Below are 18,442 nucleotides of genomic sequence, written 5' to 3' on the forward strand. Positions count from 1 at the left end.
TGAATATTTAGATCATGCCATTGCTAACTAAGGCTTGTATCCCCATAGTGGGGAAAATAGATGAGCACATGTCCAGACTCCAGTGTATTATTGTATAGTGTGGCACAGCTATATCCAATTCTGCATACCTGGCTTTATATTATAAAGTTCTTATAATATAAAGCCAGGTATGCAGAATTGGATATAGCTGTGCAACACTATACAATGTTTTAGTCTGGACATGTGCTCATCTATTTTCCCCACTATGGGGATACAAGCCTTAGTTAGCAATGGCATGATAAATATTCATTTCATGTTCTTCATAATATTAAGAAACTGACCTGAAATCATGATTTTGTATTGCTTTAGAAAAAATGTGACCTGTCCCTTTAAGAAAAAGTATTGGTAATTGGTATCGGCGAGTACTTTAAAAAACGTATCGGTACTCGTACTCCGTCTTTAAAAAGTGGTATCGGAGCATCCCTAGCTACAACGCATAGCATACTCGAACCAACATCGTGGCATAAATTTCCAAAACGTGAGGCCAATCAATGGAGAAAGGCAGCAGAAGAAAAAAAATCACTCAAAGAAAATAAAACCTGAACATGCAATATTGCTCATCACCTCGGCATGCAATATTGCTCATCAGAAGAAATGACTGCGGATTCACTCACCAAGCCATTGCCAAAAGAACATCAGTTTCCTTCGAGAGAAGCTAAATGTCATATAGAATGTATATGCTGTTGAGATGGTGTTGGAAATGCAACAGCATATTACTGACATTCTGCTGTTATGTCTTTTGTGCTGTAGTGCAATATTAGCCTCTATGATTAAGCATGTTTCTCTATGATATATGCAGGAAGTTCTTTCTGTATGCTGTATAATGCTGTATTGTGATATAATGTTCTACTAAGCAAGTAAAACTTAATTCAACATTTCTCAAGATCTCAGTGCTTCATCTAAACACATAACCAACAATCTGCTCCTAGCGAGAAAAAAGAAATGAAACAAACGTTCCACACTAAAATTGTATCTCACTCCTTGTATTTTGTGAGCTATAACTCCCAAAGTAAATTGAGATCCCAGACAAATTATATACCCTATAAATCAGGGCAAATAAAATAATTTATTATAAATTATTTAAATATTTTTGCATGCATTTGTCACATCAAATTAAAGCCCGTTTTGTCCTTTAAAAAAACAGTATATAATATGTGTGGGTGCAATGAATGAGAAAGATGAGCATTATGGTTAAACAAACACAGAGCAAAAATTGCTCCGGTCCCCAGGAAGACATTTTTGAAAGCTGTGTCACTAAGGGTTTAAAGAATTCTTTCAAAAGTGTGGTGTGTTTATTTACTTTTTATTTAACCCTTTGGTGAATGAGTAGGGGTAACTACTACCCCTTACTCATTCACATGGGGGGCGCATCTGGGTACCCCCCTTATGAAATGGGGTACCCAGATACAGATGAGCCCTCCTGCCCACAGACCCCACAACCAACTGACCAGGGTTGTGGGGAAGAGGCCCCAGTCCCTATCGATATGGAAATGCACCTTCCCAATGCCGAGGTCATGTGGCCTGGTATGGTGCAGGGAGGAGGGGGATGCTCGCTCGCCCCCCTCCCCCCCCCTTTCCTGCCCTGCAAGGCCTGTACCCAGATTAGGGACTGCTTGGGAATTTTAGGGGGACCCCACTTTTTTTCCAGATGTTTTAAGCATTGGGGTTCACCACTAAGATTCCTCACAGACCTAAAGGGTCTTTTGATGGGAACCCCATGCAAGTTTTTTTTTTTACAGTGACATTTTCATTCTGTTCCCTACCGTCGCTCTTCGGTGCCTAAGAGAATAGTGGAGAACAGCAGACAATGAACTGCTGAATGTTCGCCTTAGCTGATCCAGATGTTGCATCGGCTGAGGCGAACATTTTTGTTTCCCCTTTGGTTGAGCCGAACATGCTGAGGCTGTTCGGCTGAACCGAAGGGAAGTGAAGTGAGCCGAAGGCAGCCTAAAAACAGCCGTACAGAGCTGCTGTGAATGGCCATACAGGCTTCGGCTCACATCGCTTGAGTTTGGTTATTCATTCGGCTGCCTTTGGCAGCTTACTGAATAATCCCCCGTGTCTACAGATTGATATCAGGTATGTCAGTATAGTTCTGATTCTGTGTCTACAGATTGGTATCAGGTGTGTCAGTAATGTTCTGATTCTGTGTCTATAGATTGGATTTCGGGTGTGTCAGTATGGTACTGATTCTGTCTGTGCAGATCGGTGCTGGTGTGTCAGTGTGGTTCTGATTCTGTGTCTATAGATTGATTCCCACATTGATTCTCACAATTTAGAAACAGTTTAGTGACTGATACAATTTAGAGACAATTCTTGTGAAGGTAGTTAGGAATTAAACATCAACTAGGATAATAAAACTGTCAATTTTATATGCACTAGAAATCAGGGTTGAGTCAGTTTAAAGATGACAATGATGCTCCCAAATTGATAAATTCCCCTTATAGTTTCTAACAATTTAGTAAGAAGAGGAGTGGTGCCTTGATCATCCTCTAACCCAACATTGTTGTTTTTAAAACATACTGATCAAGCCATTATCAATAATGTAATGGTAGTAAACACAACATCACATTTGTCTATTGACTCCTCTTTTAAAAGTTATTTTTGTGTCCTGTGACAGTTTTTCTAAAACAATACATAATATTGTCCTAAATAATTTTAGGACAGTGGTGGAGCACCAGGGCCTGGTTGCAGCTGCAACCGCTGTGACCCTGGTAGTTCTGCCACTGTCTCCAAGCTAATAGTAGTAAGTAATTTTGGCTACAACCTTTACTAGTAAAGAGAAACACATTGTTTTGAGGAATTCATGCAAGAAGGGAATGTGGTGGTGGTGGATATTAGGGACTATATTAGCAAGGCCAAAGACAATGATAAGAATATTTATGTTAGACTTTGACCCCACTGAAATTTTCTGTAAACCGTGCAGGAGGCCGCAGCCATTGTAGGAGGTATGAACAGTTGGTGATGGAATATGGCACAGCTTAGTATATTTAGGGGGCTTTATATACAGTAGGGGACTGGGTGGATTAAAAAAAGCAAAAAAAACAACTTAACTTTGAACTTGCACTTTACTGGGAGTATGGATATAATTAGGTGTTTTTAGATTCTAATTTGATAGGTAATGTACACACAAGCAACGTTGATTTTACTTTACATTAGAAGGACATGGCCTGCAACTCTGTTCTCCACTACCTCCTGCTATCTTAGACTCGCCATCAGAGGTATATCTGTAGGGTATTTAATACACAGAAATAACAAATGTAACAAAAATTAGCTCAGAGATTTATATGGCACACTTATCCAAAAAGAATGGTGAATAGGTCATATAAGATCTTGGTATGGATAGGAGACAATATATTCTTGATAAGGTAATCAGTATAATCAGGGAGCATTGTAATGGACTTTCTGGGATTCTGACGCACCTATGTTTACTCCTCCCTATAGTTGGGAGTTTAGTAAAATCAAGGAAATAATTCTGAAACATTCACTCCTATTAGGAGCTCCAGGCTATGATGAAGTCATTTGTACAGGTATTAAAAACGGCACCCACGTTAGGAAACAGCTTGGCTTATAGCCTAGGGAAGTAATTATATTAAGTGGAAGTGAAGGAGGAGGTACTTTTACATGTGGGCAAAATAAATATCAATGCTGCAAACATTCAAAACTAAGTGATTTTCTCTTTAACCATTAATCATAAATATGAGAACTCCCGATATATTAACTGTAACAAAAAATGTTGTATATCGGAAGTGGAATACAGTATTTAGGTAGGACTTGTCTAATCCCCAGTGCAGGGCTGGCAACGGCCCTACGAACCTCGGCGGTGTTAGGTGGAGGATCTTCCCCCTCAGCTGCCCTGGACCCTATATCTCCTCCTGTGGACACTCTTCCATCCTTCATCTATGGTGTCCAGGCCCGCTTTAGCTGTGATCTTTCCATCCTCCTCCACCCTGGGCTCACATGCCCTTGGTCCGCTATATGCCAGTGCCGAGCACGTGCCGACCTCACACCGAAGGGACTACCTCTCCCCGCTCCTGAAGAAGCGCCCCATTGGCGCGAAACACGTTGAGATTATAGGCAGTGCCTTTTTTCAGCATTGCTAGCAACATATCACCCCCACAAGCTTTGTTTCTTCCACTTGAGATACCATCCACCAATATTTGTCTCAGTTTGAGTTGCCTTGTTAATATGTTATTATGATGCTATTTCCTAACATGTATGGGATTATGATGATTTAGGCAAAAAAAAATCTCAGTTGTGGTGTATAGGGGGTGCTAGGAGATATATCTTTTTCCCTGAGGTATACGCTTCGTCGTTTTATCTATCATGCATATTGAATGCTTTTATTATATATTGTTTAATAAATTCATATTTTTTATACTTCTATAAGACTGATATATATCTTTTGGACTTGTTCTTTCTGGAGCCACCAAAAAAACCCCATCTTTCTCTATCCTTCTACTTTTTTGTAAGGACTTGTCTAATGCTAGCCATACATGGTTTCAATTTCACCAGGCCCTGTTGGCATGGATGGAGTCATTGAGTAATTTCTCTCATTCAGCCCTGCAGGCTAGTGTGTACGGCTAGCTTCAAAATATGTTCATACCATGTCTAGACCAGATCTGCAAACGCAGTGCCACAATTTTACAGCGATTTTGCCGCATTTCTGATTTTTTTTTTCATTTAGCTTAAATGGTCTTTCAGGTGCAGTCTAGGGCATTTGTATGCATTTTTGATGCGTTTCCATGTGTTCCAGTGTATTCCAGAACAGAGAAAATGAGACCAGCTGTATTATTTTTGTCTTGTCCGGAACGGACTGCGCTTGTTTGAACAGAGCGCATAAATACTATAGGGTTACATTGGGATGCTTTTTTGGTCCAGGAACAAACTGTTCTGGTCTAGACATGGTCCAGACAAGGGCTGAACAAGCCCTTAAGGATATGATGAAAGATCAATGGAAAGTCATTAAAAGTAACAACCCATTAATGTTGCCAAACACCTAGTAGAGTGCCATAATGCAGATTCTTTCTTCACAGTGGTAGAGAGAATTATGCTGCAAGTTAAAAGAGACTCTGTAGGAAAGAATTGTTTTGGATTTTTAAAGAAGAACTTTAATTATTATTAATCCTTGCATTAGGCCACTCCTGCACTGCAAAGGTTAAAGGAGAACTATGGGGTTAAGGATTTTCCCCATAGTTCTCCTTAGGGTAACGGGAGGACACAAACTAGCGTCCTCCCGTCACCCTAGGCTCAGTATACCGCGAGCTGTAGCTCACGGTATACCGAGACGCCGCAGTATACCACGAGCAGCTGCTCGCCGTATACTAAGACGCTGCAGCTGAAGCAGATCCTGACAATTATGTCTGGATCCGCCCAGCTGCGTGACTGACAGCTGGCTCTGCCTATCTAGAGGCAGAGCCAGCTGTACCCTCCCCCATCCGTTCAGCGCTGGCGGATCGGAGCGGGGAGGGGGGAATCCAGTCCCTCCCCTGTCACGGCAGAGAGCCCTTGACATACCGGCGTTCGCTCACCTCCCGATCTACTGAGCCGAACTGTGACAGTTTAATTGTCACAGGTCGGCTAGAACTATGAGGTGAGTGAAAAGCACTCACCTCATAGTTCTCCTTTAAGTGCTTGACTAGGGCCAAAAATAACAGTTATACTCACCCGATCCTCAGACCCAGATTTCTCTTCAACCAGTCCCTGGAGCCTCTCTGCCCCTCTAAGGTCTACAGTGTATAGGACACGAGGATGCCGCAGAACTTTCCATTGCTGCAGAGGAGGAGGAAACAGGTGAGAGGGAGGGCTGTCACAGAAGGCCAGCTCCAAGGATTGGGTTAGTATAACGTTATTTTTCTCCCTAGACCAAGCACTTAACTGTTTTGTTCAGTAAGGCTTCCCAAGGGTCCTTCACCACATTACAATGTAGAAGAGAGTAAATTAGATTGTAGACACAGATCCACAATTTTTTAGCCTTAGGACAGGTCCACTAAATATGGAACAGGGTACTACAAGCAGCACAACCTCTGGAGTAGGGAGGTGATGCAGTGGGGGAAACTATAGCAATTCTATCCAACGTCCGGTACCAGCGCAATAACACTTTAGCTACTATGTTAGATGAGATCCTGGCCACCTGGGCCCAGATAGAAGTCCAATCCAATTGTTACATTTTATATAATCTTACTTTATTATGACAGTCCCATTCAATAACTGTGAATATTGAATGGGGCTACCATAATAAAGTAAGAAGAGTACAAATTTAGTTTTGTGCAGAAGGGAGTCGGGAGAAGTGGGCAGTCATTTCTGATGCTGTTTATTTCAGATAGGGAATATACTATACAGTCACAGCTAAAAGTATGCAGTTTACTTATGCCTGTATTCATGGCAAATTGAGGGGTACAAGGACAATGTTTTTAAGTTGTATGCACTGGCAGGCATCTACTACAGCCACAGACATGACATTTATTCCTGAACCTTCTCCTGTCCACATCTTCAGTTTTTATGAAATATTTGGTAATTTTTAGTGTCATTGTATTAACTCATGTTGTTAGTGCTGTATATTTGAACACGGGTAGGTAAACTAAAGGTAACCTAGTACTTTTCTTTTTTTTTTCTAGTGCACTGTCGAAAGTAGCTTTCCTGGATTTTCTGTCCAGACTGTTTCCACAAGGCCCCTGAGTACTGTGCCACTTGTTCCCATAATGTACTCTTGGTCACCACTGCAGCAAAACTTCATGGTATGTTGTATGGCTTCTTATCTTTATGTGTATAATTATGTTATGAACCATCCAGTCAGTTCTTCTCAATTTTAAATACTTAGGAATGATCATAGAAAATATTGCTCAAATAGATCTTAAGGTTTTGAAATTCTTGACATCATAAAATGTTATCCAACAATCTAGTTATTGAATTGCTGCATGTCCCATCAGTCTTTTTTTGGTGAAAGAATGCCTTTAATGAGAGTAAACAGGCTGTATTTATGTTGTGCATATCAATCTATCAGGCTTGAATCTAAGCCCTCGTTCACACCTGAACGTTTTGTAGCGCGTTCTACGCTCGACGAGCGCTCTACAAACCGCTCAAAAATATAAATCCCATTGTATTCAATGGTCTCGTTCCCACCTTGGCGTATTTCCGCCCGTCCCTAACGCGCTACAAAACGGCCCACGCCTGAAAAGGTACAGGTACTACTTTGGGCCGTTTTGTTGCGCGTTTCCATTGGGATACAGCCAAGTAGCCTTCGGAAACGCGCAACTTTTTTACAGCGAATCGCGCGACGGTCGCGCGACAGACGCGCATATGCAATACGCCTAGGTGTGAACGAGACCTTAAATCTGTACCCTGTAATTAAATGTATTGGTTGAGTCTTGCATTCAAATCTGTATTTTAACAATGAAAAATTAATGCTCCTCGGCTCCATCTAGAGGACACAATTCGGTATTTACCTGATATTACATTCAACCTGGAAAGAATATATACTAATAACAGGGGTCAAAATTTCAATTGCTGAGCTACTAGCCAGGCCTTAAGCCCTCGGTCACACCTGAACGTTTTGTAGCGCGTTCTACGCTCGACGAACGCTCTACAAACATCTCAAACATCTAAATCCCATTGTATTCAATGGGTCTGGTTCACACCTTGGCGTATTTCAGCCCGTCCCTAACACGCTACAAAACGGCCCACGCCTGAAAAGGTACATGTACTACTTTGGGCCGTTTTTCTTGCGCGTTTCCATTGGGATACAGCCAAGTAGCCCTCGGAAACGTGCATTTGTCATGCGATCCTTTTACCACGAATAGAGGTTAAAAAAACGCGCGACAAACGCGCGTATGCAATATGCCTAGGTGTGAACCAGGGCTTAGAGTTACTCGCCACCAGTTACATACATAGTATTTGAGGTTGAATAAAGACATTAGTCCAAATAGAATACAATACACACCTTAAAGTGAATACTAAACTCAGGTGGAAAATCTTAAAAATGCCTTCAAGTACCCTAATAATAAAAAAGTACATTCTGTATATTGTGTATCATTTGGCTGTAGATCCTCAAATCCTCTCTGAATTGGTGCTGACACTGTCCTTCCTTCTGGAGGGTGGCTACTTTTTTGCCCTATGGTGCCTGTGTTTGCTGTAAAGTAGCCACCACTCCGAGCTCACTCCTGTGATGGACTACAATCTTATGTTTAGTTTACTAATTTGTATTGAGAGTGTAGTCCTTCTCAAGAGCCGCTAGTGTACCTGAATGGAATGTACACGTTGTACGCTCCACAAAAAGTTTTAAAAAAATGTAAACAGTGACCGTTCTGGCAGCGTGCAATACAACGCACGACTAGCCCATCCGCTAAAATGTAGCGTCTTACCGAACGGACTAGTGTGAATGGGCCATAATACATTTGTCAATGCTGTTAAAAAGGATTTATGCCCTAAGTTTAGATTTACATCTTTAGTGTGCTTTGCATTCTATGTCCTTACTTGTCTTTCTGTCGGAAGGTGGAAGATGAAACTGTTCTGTGTAACATCCCCTACATGGGGGATAATGCTAAAGCGGAGGATGAAACCTTTATTGAAGAGCTCATCAATAACTATGACGGGAAGGTGCATGGTGAAGAAGGTCAGTTGGGATATGTTCTTGGCCATTTCTGATTGATCTCTTTGTTTGCAAATTGTAGGCGCTGCGGCTGTTTTGTTTACACAGCATTTCATTTTTTACCCAATCACAGACATGGATTTGACATCTACAATTGCATCAAGTCCAGGCTTACATGACCGAGAGCGTATGTTTCAGTGTGGGCATTCTTTCTCTACAGGACACAACCCTGTTAAAACAGGTTAGTAATTATTTTTCACTAAAGAAGGCTTCAGCAAGATGCAGCTGGTTTATTCCTTCACATTTAATCCATCACATACAAAAGGAAATCATATTTGCCAAATCTACATCATGTGTACAGTATTGCAGACATGTATAGTACTTAGTGTTAAAGTGTCATCCATTTGTTATTAGTCTTAGTGCCTCATAACTAATTCTTGTTTTTTATGTACTTTGTTATTTTGTTACATATGGACTTCTTTAAGAAGTATTTAAAAAAATGAACTAAAAGAAAAATGACTCCCATGGCAACCAGTCACTTTTATTTTATTTTCTAACTTGTATGTGAAGTTTAAAAGTTAACAGCTGATCAGTTGCTAAAGCAAACTATTGTCCTTTCAGACGTTTTCAGTTATAGGTCCAATACATTTTTTTAACCAAATGTATGCTAAGCCATGACAGTTGAAAGCAGACTGGTTGCAACTTTGGTTTTAGAACACTTATCTTACATGAGACCTAATATTACTATTCCATTCAATAGGCTTGTTGTACAACCGGGTTTGTGAAAAATTCAAAGATAGGGCCACAATACACATAGGGGGGAATTTATCAAAAGTGGTGCAGACAAAATCTGGGCATGGTAGCCAATCAGCTTCTATCTTTCATTTTCAAAGCTTAACTGAACAAACTCAAGAGAGAAGCTGACTGGTTACTATGGGTGTCTGCTCCAGTTTTGATAACTTCCCCCATAATGCTTATGGTACAGTATGTTTCTGTTTTGGGTGAAAAAGACAAGGTTCTGTAGTAAATTATCCCCATTTTGCCTTTCTTTCATGTTATTGCTTGGAGGAGTTTACTTTGATTTTAACCTTTTCAAGTACATGTGAAAAAGTAAGGACACCTGAATATTGACTTTAGGCTTACATGTTCAAAAGTGATTTAGGATTCCCTTATACAGCCCTCATGTGATAGCAATAAAGTTGAGTGTAAAAAAAAAAGTTTAAACAAGTTAAATAAACAAGTAATTTAAATATAATAAGTAAATAAATGTTTAAAGCCCCAACTCCAAAGGGCCTGGGCAGTTTGTGTGCATTGATCCAAATATGAATTTTGCATCGTATCAAAGTGTGCTTCATGACAGTGTGAGGTCATCCGTGTAAAGGTTTAAGGTAAACCAGAAATGGATCTTTCAATAGGATCATCGTCTAAAGCACACTAGCAAATCAGTCAAGGAATGGCTCAAAAAGAGGAAATTTGGGGATTTAGACTGAACTAGTTAAAGCCCTGGTTGGAATCCCATTATAATGTTGTCGGGGGATTTTAAATGGAAGTTCATGCAAGGAAACCGACAAACTTCTTGCAACTGAAGGACTTTTCAATGAGGAGCAGTCAAAAAGTTCACCAGAGACTGTTGAGGAGTTAAACAAAATGCCAACAAGAAGTAATTTCTGCTAAGGGGGGCAATGCCAGTTGAAGCCAATTATATACTTATTTTTCCACAGTACATCTGTTGATATTTTTGCTGAATACATGATCGAAAAGGAACATTTTCCTTCAAGTATTCAAGTATATCAGCTTTATCTGTAGGCACTGTTTGAATGAAAATCAAATGTTTGCCTGTTCAAATATGTAGAAAGAGATCCATGGGGTGTACTTACTTTATAACATGGCTGTTTTCTTTGTTAGTATCCAAAAGCATGAGGGCTTGATATAAAATGGCACAAACAATTAAAGGAGAACTATGAGATGAGTGATTTCCGCTCACCTCATAATTCTAGCCGACCTGTGACAATGAGACTGGCTCAGTAGATCGGGAGGTGAGGGAACACATACCTGGTTTGCTCACCTCTCGATCCTGTCACGGCTCTCTGCCGTGACAGGAGGAGGGGCTGGATTCCCCTCTCCTTGCTCCGATCTGCCAGCGCTGACTGGCGGAACGGACGGGGGAGAGGGTAGGTACAGCTGGCTCTGCCTCTAGATAGGCAGAGCCAGCTGTCACTCACGCAGCTGGGCGGATCCCGTCGTCTAAGTTGGGATCCGCTCCGGCTGCGGCGTCTCAGTATACCGCGAGCTGTAGCTCACGGTATACTGAGCTTAGGGTAACTGGAGGACGCTAATTTGTGTCCTCCCGTTACCCTAAGGAGAACTATGAGGAAAAACACTGACCCCATAGTTCTCCTTTAAAGGCTTTGCTTGGACATTTTCTTAAGTTGTAAATATTCTTGTTAAAATAAAAAAAATGTCAGCCACAGCCTCATAAATGCCTTTCCAGAACTAGGACAGTAAACAATTAAACACTGTTATGCTGTTGTAATCCTTCTGTGTAGCATAAATACATTTGTTACTATATAAACTGGTGCAAAGGTATATCTGTAAAAAATAAGTCAAGGCAACTTGCCTTGACTTATTTTTTACAGATATACCATGACCTGGATGAACGAGAACCTTCACAGACATGGTGCAAAGGTGTTTCCTGCTAAACAAATAACTGATTCTGATGACATTGGCTGCATAGACAACACTACCTTTATCATGCTACCCAGTTTGTTATTACCCTTATCTTCTGGCACATATCCTGCTAATCTATTTGCCTTTATGAGAGAGAGCTGTCTTATGTGCAGGTGCTGGTGTCTTAGATGATGCTATCTTCTTGGACTTGGTGGACGCTCTACTTCAGTATTCAGATGAAGGGGAGAAGGCGTATGATGACCCAGTGGCAAGCAAAGGAGAGGAGGTGAAAGCGGATGGTCCCATGACCAGAAAGAGAAAGAAAATAGCAGAGGAGGGTCAGTATCATTTTGTGAAAGCCTTTGAGCCAGTTTAGTGTTACTGCCTCTTGCTTTGCTCTATTTCATTATGGTGAATGGTAGCAGGAATTGCTATAACTGGGAGGAGTCAGATACATTTCAAGTGGGTCCTGCAATGATTCACAAACTCATTGTTCATGTATTCTGACAGCTGCAGTTACCAGCTATTGGAGTTATCCATCAATGCTGTCTAGCGCGGATTCAGGAATCTGTTTATTCCCTTGAAAATGAATGTATGGGTAGCTGTAGGAGAGTCACACCACACTCATGTCAGTGCTATTTAAAACATACGATGCAAGAATAAAGCTTCAATAATGAGACCCCATTAAGAGGATTCCTATGAGTGCCAGTTCTTTTCCACTCTGTTTAAAACATAACTCCAGCAAAAAAATACTAGTGCAAACACTGACTTTGGGTCCGGGTATGTGAACACATCGAAACATGATGGTTGAATGGTAAGTAAATGGGTGTAAAACTTGTTCATTAAGGGTGAAAAATGGGTAATGCTGTTATGGTAAAGACGATTATAAAATGGCACGATTCGGCTGTATTTGATTCAAGCATTTTATTGGTAATAGTAATTTTGTTATTTTAGAAGGATGTTCCCCGTAGTTATTACAAAGCAAGGCTTTCATTCCCCCTCACCAACGACAAACTCATGACCCTGTCCTGCATCCACCCTCAACACTTGTTCCCCCGATCAATGACCCTTGGCAATTACACACCTCTAAGGACACCTGTGTATCTGTATACTGACCACAAAGTTCTGTAGACATTCACTCATCAACCCAGGCTGTGCATTCATTAACACATCGTTAAGGGTCCATTCACACCAGACCCGTTGCGTTGTAATCTGTTTTTCAAGGGAAGCTAACACAAGGGCACCAAAAAGTGCATTGGTATGAATGGGACCAGTTCACACTGCTGCGATCTGTTCTGTTGCAGTGCGATTAAAAAAGCAGAGCATGCTGTACTTTTTTTTAGCACAACATAATGTAATGGAACAAAACGAATGTTGATTAAAATAAAGATTGGCAAAAAAAGCGATAGGCAGTTTGTGATCGCTCAGTTCCAGATCAATAGAGCCAACGTGTGACAGCTTCAGTGTCACACGTCAGCTCTAATTATGGCAATAAGTGTAATTCACTCTCCCCATAATTCTCCTTTAATGTATGTTTTTAAATGCAAGCAGCGTAAGTGCCTGAATTTGACCTGGTGTCAACCTCTTGCAGTCACCGCACAGCAGAGCTGAGACTGGACATGGAAGAAACACAAATAGCCCATCGGTTAATGTGCTGATAAGGGGAGAAGGCAGTGTGACAAAGAGAAGAGCTTATTCTTGTGCTGCTTCTCCTTTACTGTCCAGTCACAAGCTGTGGGCGGATACAAGACAGCTTGGACTCAGAGGAAGTGAGTTGAAATATTCTGGCTGTCAATCAACCCAGAAAACTGAGGACATCTAGAAAAGAAGCAGTGTGGATGACAACACTGGATGGAAAGGAGAGTGCTTTTAGCAAAATCTGATTATTTTAATTTATCTTTTAGTGGGCTGTTAATTTTTAATGTTCCAACCTTGCCTTGCGATTGTTCTAACATACTGCCCCTTGATATTGTATGACAGTGAACTGCTCTGCTGTTTCTACAATTAAACATTAAGCATGTGTTGGTTCTAATGACAAAGCTCTTTAGACCTCTAAATCTAGCTTGTTAACATTTTTTTCTCAGTTTTTAAGGCCAAAAAGGTTTTTGACATGCAAAGTAACTGATTATCTAAACCAGGTACTCAGAATAATTTAATGTCTGGGGCTGGCTAGTTTAAAGCAGAATATACTCAAACTGTTCTTTCTATAGAAATCCTAAATAATAATCATTATAATAATAATAATAATAGTTATTACTATTATTAATATAATCTTTAATATGTGTGTGACTGTTAGACCAATGGGTACTCCATAAAATGAGTGTTTTCACAAATAGGGTTGTTATTCCTGAAAGTGCATTAAGATTATGTATAATTAATTTAGAAACAATTAGTACTTGGTATACATTTTTTTATGTAGTAACATTTATGCTTGCATTTGTTTCAACTATGCAGGTGAATCCCAGGTAAACCTTGGAAGCAACTCTGCATCAAAGAGTCAGGCAGAAAAAGCAGAGGGAGAAGAGAAGACCTCAGTTCAAAGCAAGACACGAGGCAAGGCCAAATAAATGTATAACAGTACAGCAGATAGATACCCCTTGCATATCAACAAGCCCAAGTGGAGTACTTTCATAATTGTAACAGAAAGTTGCCCAAGCTTTTAACTGACTACTATGTCTTTCTGAGCAAATTGAAGGATTCACCCTGCCTGTACCTATGCAAAACTGCAATATTCCTATGGGAGATTCCGCCTACCTGTACCTATGTGAAACTGAAATATCCATATAGGTGATTCATCCTGCCTGTACCTATGTGAAACTAAAATATCCCAATAGGAAATTCAGCCTGCCTGTGCTTACCTAAAACTGAAATATCCCTTTGGGAGAATCAACCTTGCTGTACTTATATGAGACTTAGATATCCCTATGCTAAAGGGAAGATGCATGAGGAGGATGTATTCACATAATGTGATAATTAGCCAAGACCTGCTTCAAAGGGGTTAGCAAGCCTTTGTACATCCCTGAAAAGAGGTGTCAAGGTATCTTTCATCTTGTCAATTGATTTACATTCTTTTTTTTTTTCACAATCTCAGATTCTGGTTTCAGAAGTTCAATCATTCATAAAAAAGGCTAAATATAATTCTAAACACATCTTTATCATATAACTGGCCATGTTTATTTGGTTTAAAGCTTTTGCTAATCCTGACACATTAGCATGCAACCGATGACTCCTTATTTCTGATAGGAGGGAAGTGGGGTTGGCAACTCTGCTTTGCTTCATAACAGTGTTTGGTCAGATACCTGAAATTTCCAATGGCTGGGCATTTTCCTTTCCTATCCCCCTCTGTATTTTTATAGCCTCATGGAAAGAAAAGAAAGGGGTGCATGGCTGAAACCTTTAAATACAATAAAAGTGTGAATGAGCTTCAGGAGAGCAGCTTTTTTTATGATAAATTTGAGTTTAAGAACATAGAGACATGACATTAAACTAGCATGAGGAAAACTTAGAACTTAGTATTATTTTACCTAGAGTGTTAGGTTTCTGGGACAGACTGCTAACAATGGTAGTGAATCAGCCAACAGTAAGTTAATTTAACGACTTTTATCCAAGTAACACACATATGCATCAACATGATGGCTGGACTTTAACGCCAGCTGTATGTACTTATGACAGCCAGCCAGCTGTTCTGTGCTGAGAGATCACCCCCAACACAGCCACTCACAGCCATCACATGATCAGGAAGTCTACCTCCTGTCATTAAGAACCCATTAAAGTGCTGGAGCTGGTACTAAGGGGTTAAACATTCTTGGGATAAACATAGGTCTAAACATAGGTCATAAATTCAGTAAAAAAAAAGGAATGTAAAAAAGGGGGAGATAGACTCAATGGACCATTTGTGCTTTTTTTTTGCTGTCGCTTTATGTTTCTGGCTTTGGAGCAGAATGTGGAAATTTTATCTTTTTATATATTTAATTAGAAAAGCCCCTTTAAAATCTATTAAATTATTTTCTAGGTGCCTGGACGAGCAATGGGTTTTGATGTAGGTGAAACACATTATGAAGAATGTTTGGTTTTTTTCTGTGTTATTTTATTGTTTTGTAACTTTCAGGCAGTAAGAAAATCTGTAAAAGCCACTTTCCCAATGATCTGATCTTTAGCGCAATCTCAGCAGTGTTTCCAGAGAGAGGTTTTCCAGATGAAGTCAAGGAGAGGTAGGTTTTAATGGAGTTATTTTGTATGAGAACATCTCTCAGAGTTAAAGTTAATTCTGCTATGAGCTGGTAAACATACCTGTCACATTCTCTCCAGATTAAAAATGGTCACCAGGAAAAATGGGGTGAATCTACCCAGTGGGGAAAACAATAAAAACCTAATGGAGGCTTCCCTATTATATACAAAACTTAAAGGAGAAGTATTGGAAGAGTAAAGGCCTGCGCGATCACAAACTGCTGATCACTCAGCTCCGTCTCCTCCCTGCAGGGATTCTCCCTCCCCTCTCGCTGTACCTCCAGTGCTCATTGGACGGACAGGGGAGGGGTCGGGCACACCTGGCTCTAGAGCGGCAGCGCCAGGTGTCAATCAGCCAGCAGGGTGGATCCTGTCAATATTGTCAGGATCCTTCCTGGCTGCAGCACAGCTCTGTGCTTTCAGCATATAAGCATATAGTGGGCAGTAGGTTGCTATTTGCTGAATTTGGGTCATATGAATACATTAGTGTGCGGAACCCTGCTCGTGTGTGGCTATTTACATTCAAGCGATCGGGCGTCTCTAGAGACGCCTGATCGCTTGGAGTAGGTGCGGGTGTGCCGCCGGTCCCGAGATCCGCTGTGTCCGGTGCGGCTGGGACAGGCACAGCAACACTGTCAGTGGAGATCAAAGGGAGATCAGGACACGATCTCTGTTTGATCTCCTCTCCAATCCCCTTATGCAGGAAGTGATGTATATTACATCACTTCTGCATTCAGTGTCACATCAGATGCTGGTGAGAAGCTGCTGAAGCAGATCTCACCAGCATCAGCTTCCCTGGGGGTCCCTAGGTGACATTACTAGTATTGGTATCGGTGCCGTTACCGAGTATTTGGGTGAGTACTCATACTCACCCAAATGCTCCTGATACTTGATACACCTGATACTTGATGCTTGATTCCTGATACCCGCCCCCCGGCTTCCTGATTGGCCAGAAAACCGGCTCCATGCTTCCCTGTCACCTGTCATTACATGCTGACCGGCTTCCTCAATGGGACTTCCGGTATCAGTATATGGTATTGGCGAGTACCGGAAAAAAAAATAATGATACTCGTACTCAATACCCGAAAAACAGTATCGGTGCATCCTTACACCAAACCATATATTTACTGAAAGCACAGGCCCGGTAGAATAAAAAGATGTCGCTACTAATTTTGTAGGTTCTGCGATAATTGCGCAAATGTTTGTCAAATCAATATCAAACCGATAAAAATAAACAGTTAAATTGATAAAAGCACACTATAATCAGTATCAGTGCACACAAAAAATACTTTTCCGACTAAATCTAAAAGATAAAACTGTACTGAGTTAATAAATAACAAATGTTTGTAAATTTTAAATTGCGCCTTTTTGAGAAACGGTAAAAAGATTAAGGAACGCAAAACGAAATAAGCAACTTATGTTAAAAACCGTTTGTGTGCTGTTAGTGTGTGTGTGTTGTGATAAAATGATACATGTGTACAATTAATTGCAACATAGTGTATCACAACACACATCAATGCATCACAACGCTTCGCCATGCGCTGCCACACAGTTAAATTAATGTTATTTTAAAAAGGGGAAAAAAATCAAACACTCTGATGCGTCCTAACAATGCACTGCAGCACATGTGCATAGCGTAAACCACAATATGGTGCATGTGTATGTTATTTGGGTGTGTGGGGGGGGGGTTGTGTTTTATTTTTTTATTTTATTATTTATTTATAGTAAATATTTACTATCATCCAGTTATGAATGAGTAGAAGCCTTTGTAGTGAGTGCTTCTCCCCATTCAGAAACTCATGAATGAACAGGAAGGGATGTAAAGCACTTCCTGTTCATTCATGATGTGTTTAGAAAGTCTCAGTTTGCCATATGAAATGTATTATATGTCTTTGAATAATGCACAGAAAATGGGAGATACATTTTTAGTTCTAAAATACGTTAATCAGCAGTAGAAATCTGCTTGCATTTGGGATTTACAGCCTATATATGTTTGATGTTGAGTACACTTTGCACATTCAAGCTTTTCACAAGTATGTGTAATTGTGTGTTAACACATCTGCATGCACTCTCGTTTTAGGTACAAGGAACTAACTTCTTCATCAGACCCCAATGCTCTTCCACCACAGTGCACTCCTAATATTGATGGCCTCGGTGCCAAATCTGTGCCAAGAGAGCAATCTCTGCACTCTTTTCACACCCTCTTCTGTCGCCGCTGTTTTAAATACGATTGCTTCTTGCACCGTAAGTGTACTTTTTCTTATTTATTGCTGTAGCTATTTTGTGAGTTATTCTGTCCCTTTTTGGCTCATGGTCCACTGCTATGGGATTTTTTTGTCAAAATCAGAATAGATGAGTTTTGATTACATGGTGTATGTGTAAACCACGTTTGTTCTTAGCATCCTAACCTTTCATAAAAGGACAGTGCAGAATTTCTTAACTAAAATAATATATATGTAATATATGTGCATATAGTATATATATATATATATAGTGGCATTGCGTGGCAATACCACGGTGTTAGGTGGCCTCAAAGTCACCCAGGGTTCTCAGCCAGAGGGGCCCACCACAGCCGTCTCCCTGCCTGGAGTGTGTTCAACGAGGTCATGGTATTGCAACCTGCCCTGTGTTCCCCTGGAGATCCTGATGGGCATAAAAGGGAGCCTGCAAGCCCAGGCTCTGTTGATAATGTGTCTGCAGTTGCCCTAGCAAAGCAGAGAAAAGGTCTGCTCAGTCTGCAGAGGGGGCCAGAGAGGAGACGATGTTGAAACCAACCCAGTGCACTCAAGTGAAGATAACCAAGGTGCCTGCAAGGGCAAACCCTTGCAGGCACCTTGGTTGTCTTCACTTGAATGATAACAGTACAGATTGTGAATAAATTGTCTGCTGGAGCTGATAGTATTGTGGTCAAAGAGACTGACT

General features: G+C 40.7%; 1 protein-coding gene across 2 annotated transcripts in view; it reads left to right on the forward strand.

Annotated features, from left to right (window-relative positions):
• Positions 1–18,442, forward strand: part of EZH1 (enhancer of zeste 1 polycomb repressive complex 2 subunit) — a 77,243-nt gene that overhangs the window by 20,148 nt on the left and 38,653 nt on the right. The window contains exons 3-7 of one of the 2 annotated variants that reach the window (XM_018567783.1): positions 6,657–6,776; positions 8,530–8,650; positions 11,446–11,631; positions 15,402–15,504; positions 17,601–17,764. In XM_018567783.1, the coding sequence (XP_018423285.1) occupies positions 6,657–6,776; positions 8,530–8,650; positions 11,446–11,631; positions 15,402–15,504; positions 17,601–17,764 (694 nt within the window). The remainder of the gene's footprint in view (positions 1–6,656; positions 6,777–8,529; positions 8,651–11,445; positions 11,632–15,401; positions 15,505–17,600; positions 17,765–18,442) is intronic. The other variant, XM_018567782.1, reaches the window with a different exon arrangement.

The sequence above is a fragment of the Nanorana parkeri genome, unplaced genomic scaffold, assembly GCF_000935625.1.
Source record: "Nanorana parkeri isolate BGI_ZX_2015 unplaced genomic scaffold, ASM93562v1 scaffold1092, whole genome shotgun sequence".
NCBI classification, from domain to species: domain Eukaryota; kingdom Metazoa; phylum Chordata; class Amphibia; order Anura; family Dicroglossidae; genus Nanorana; species Nanorana parkeri.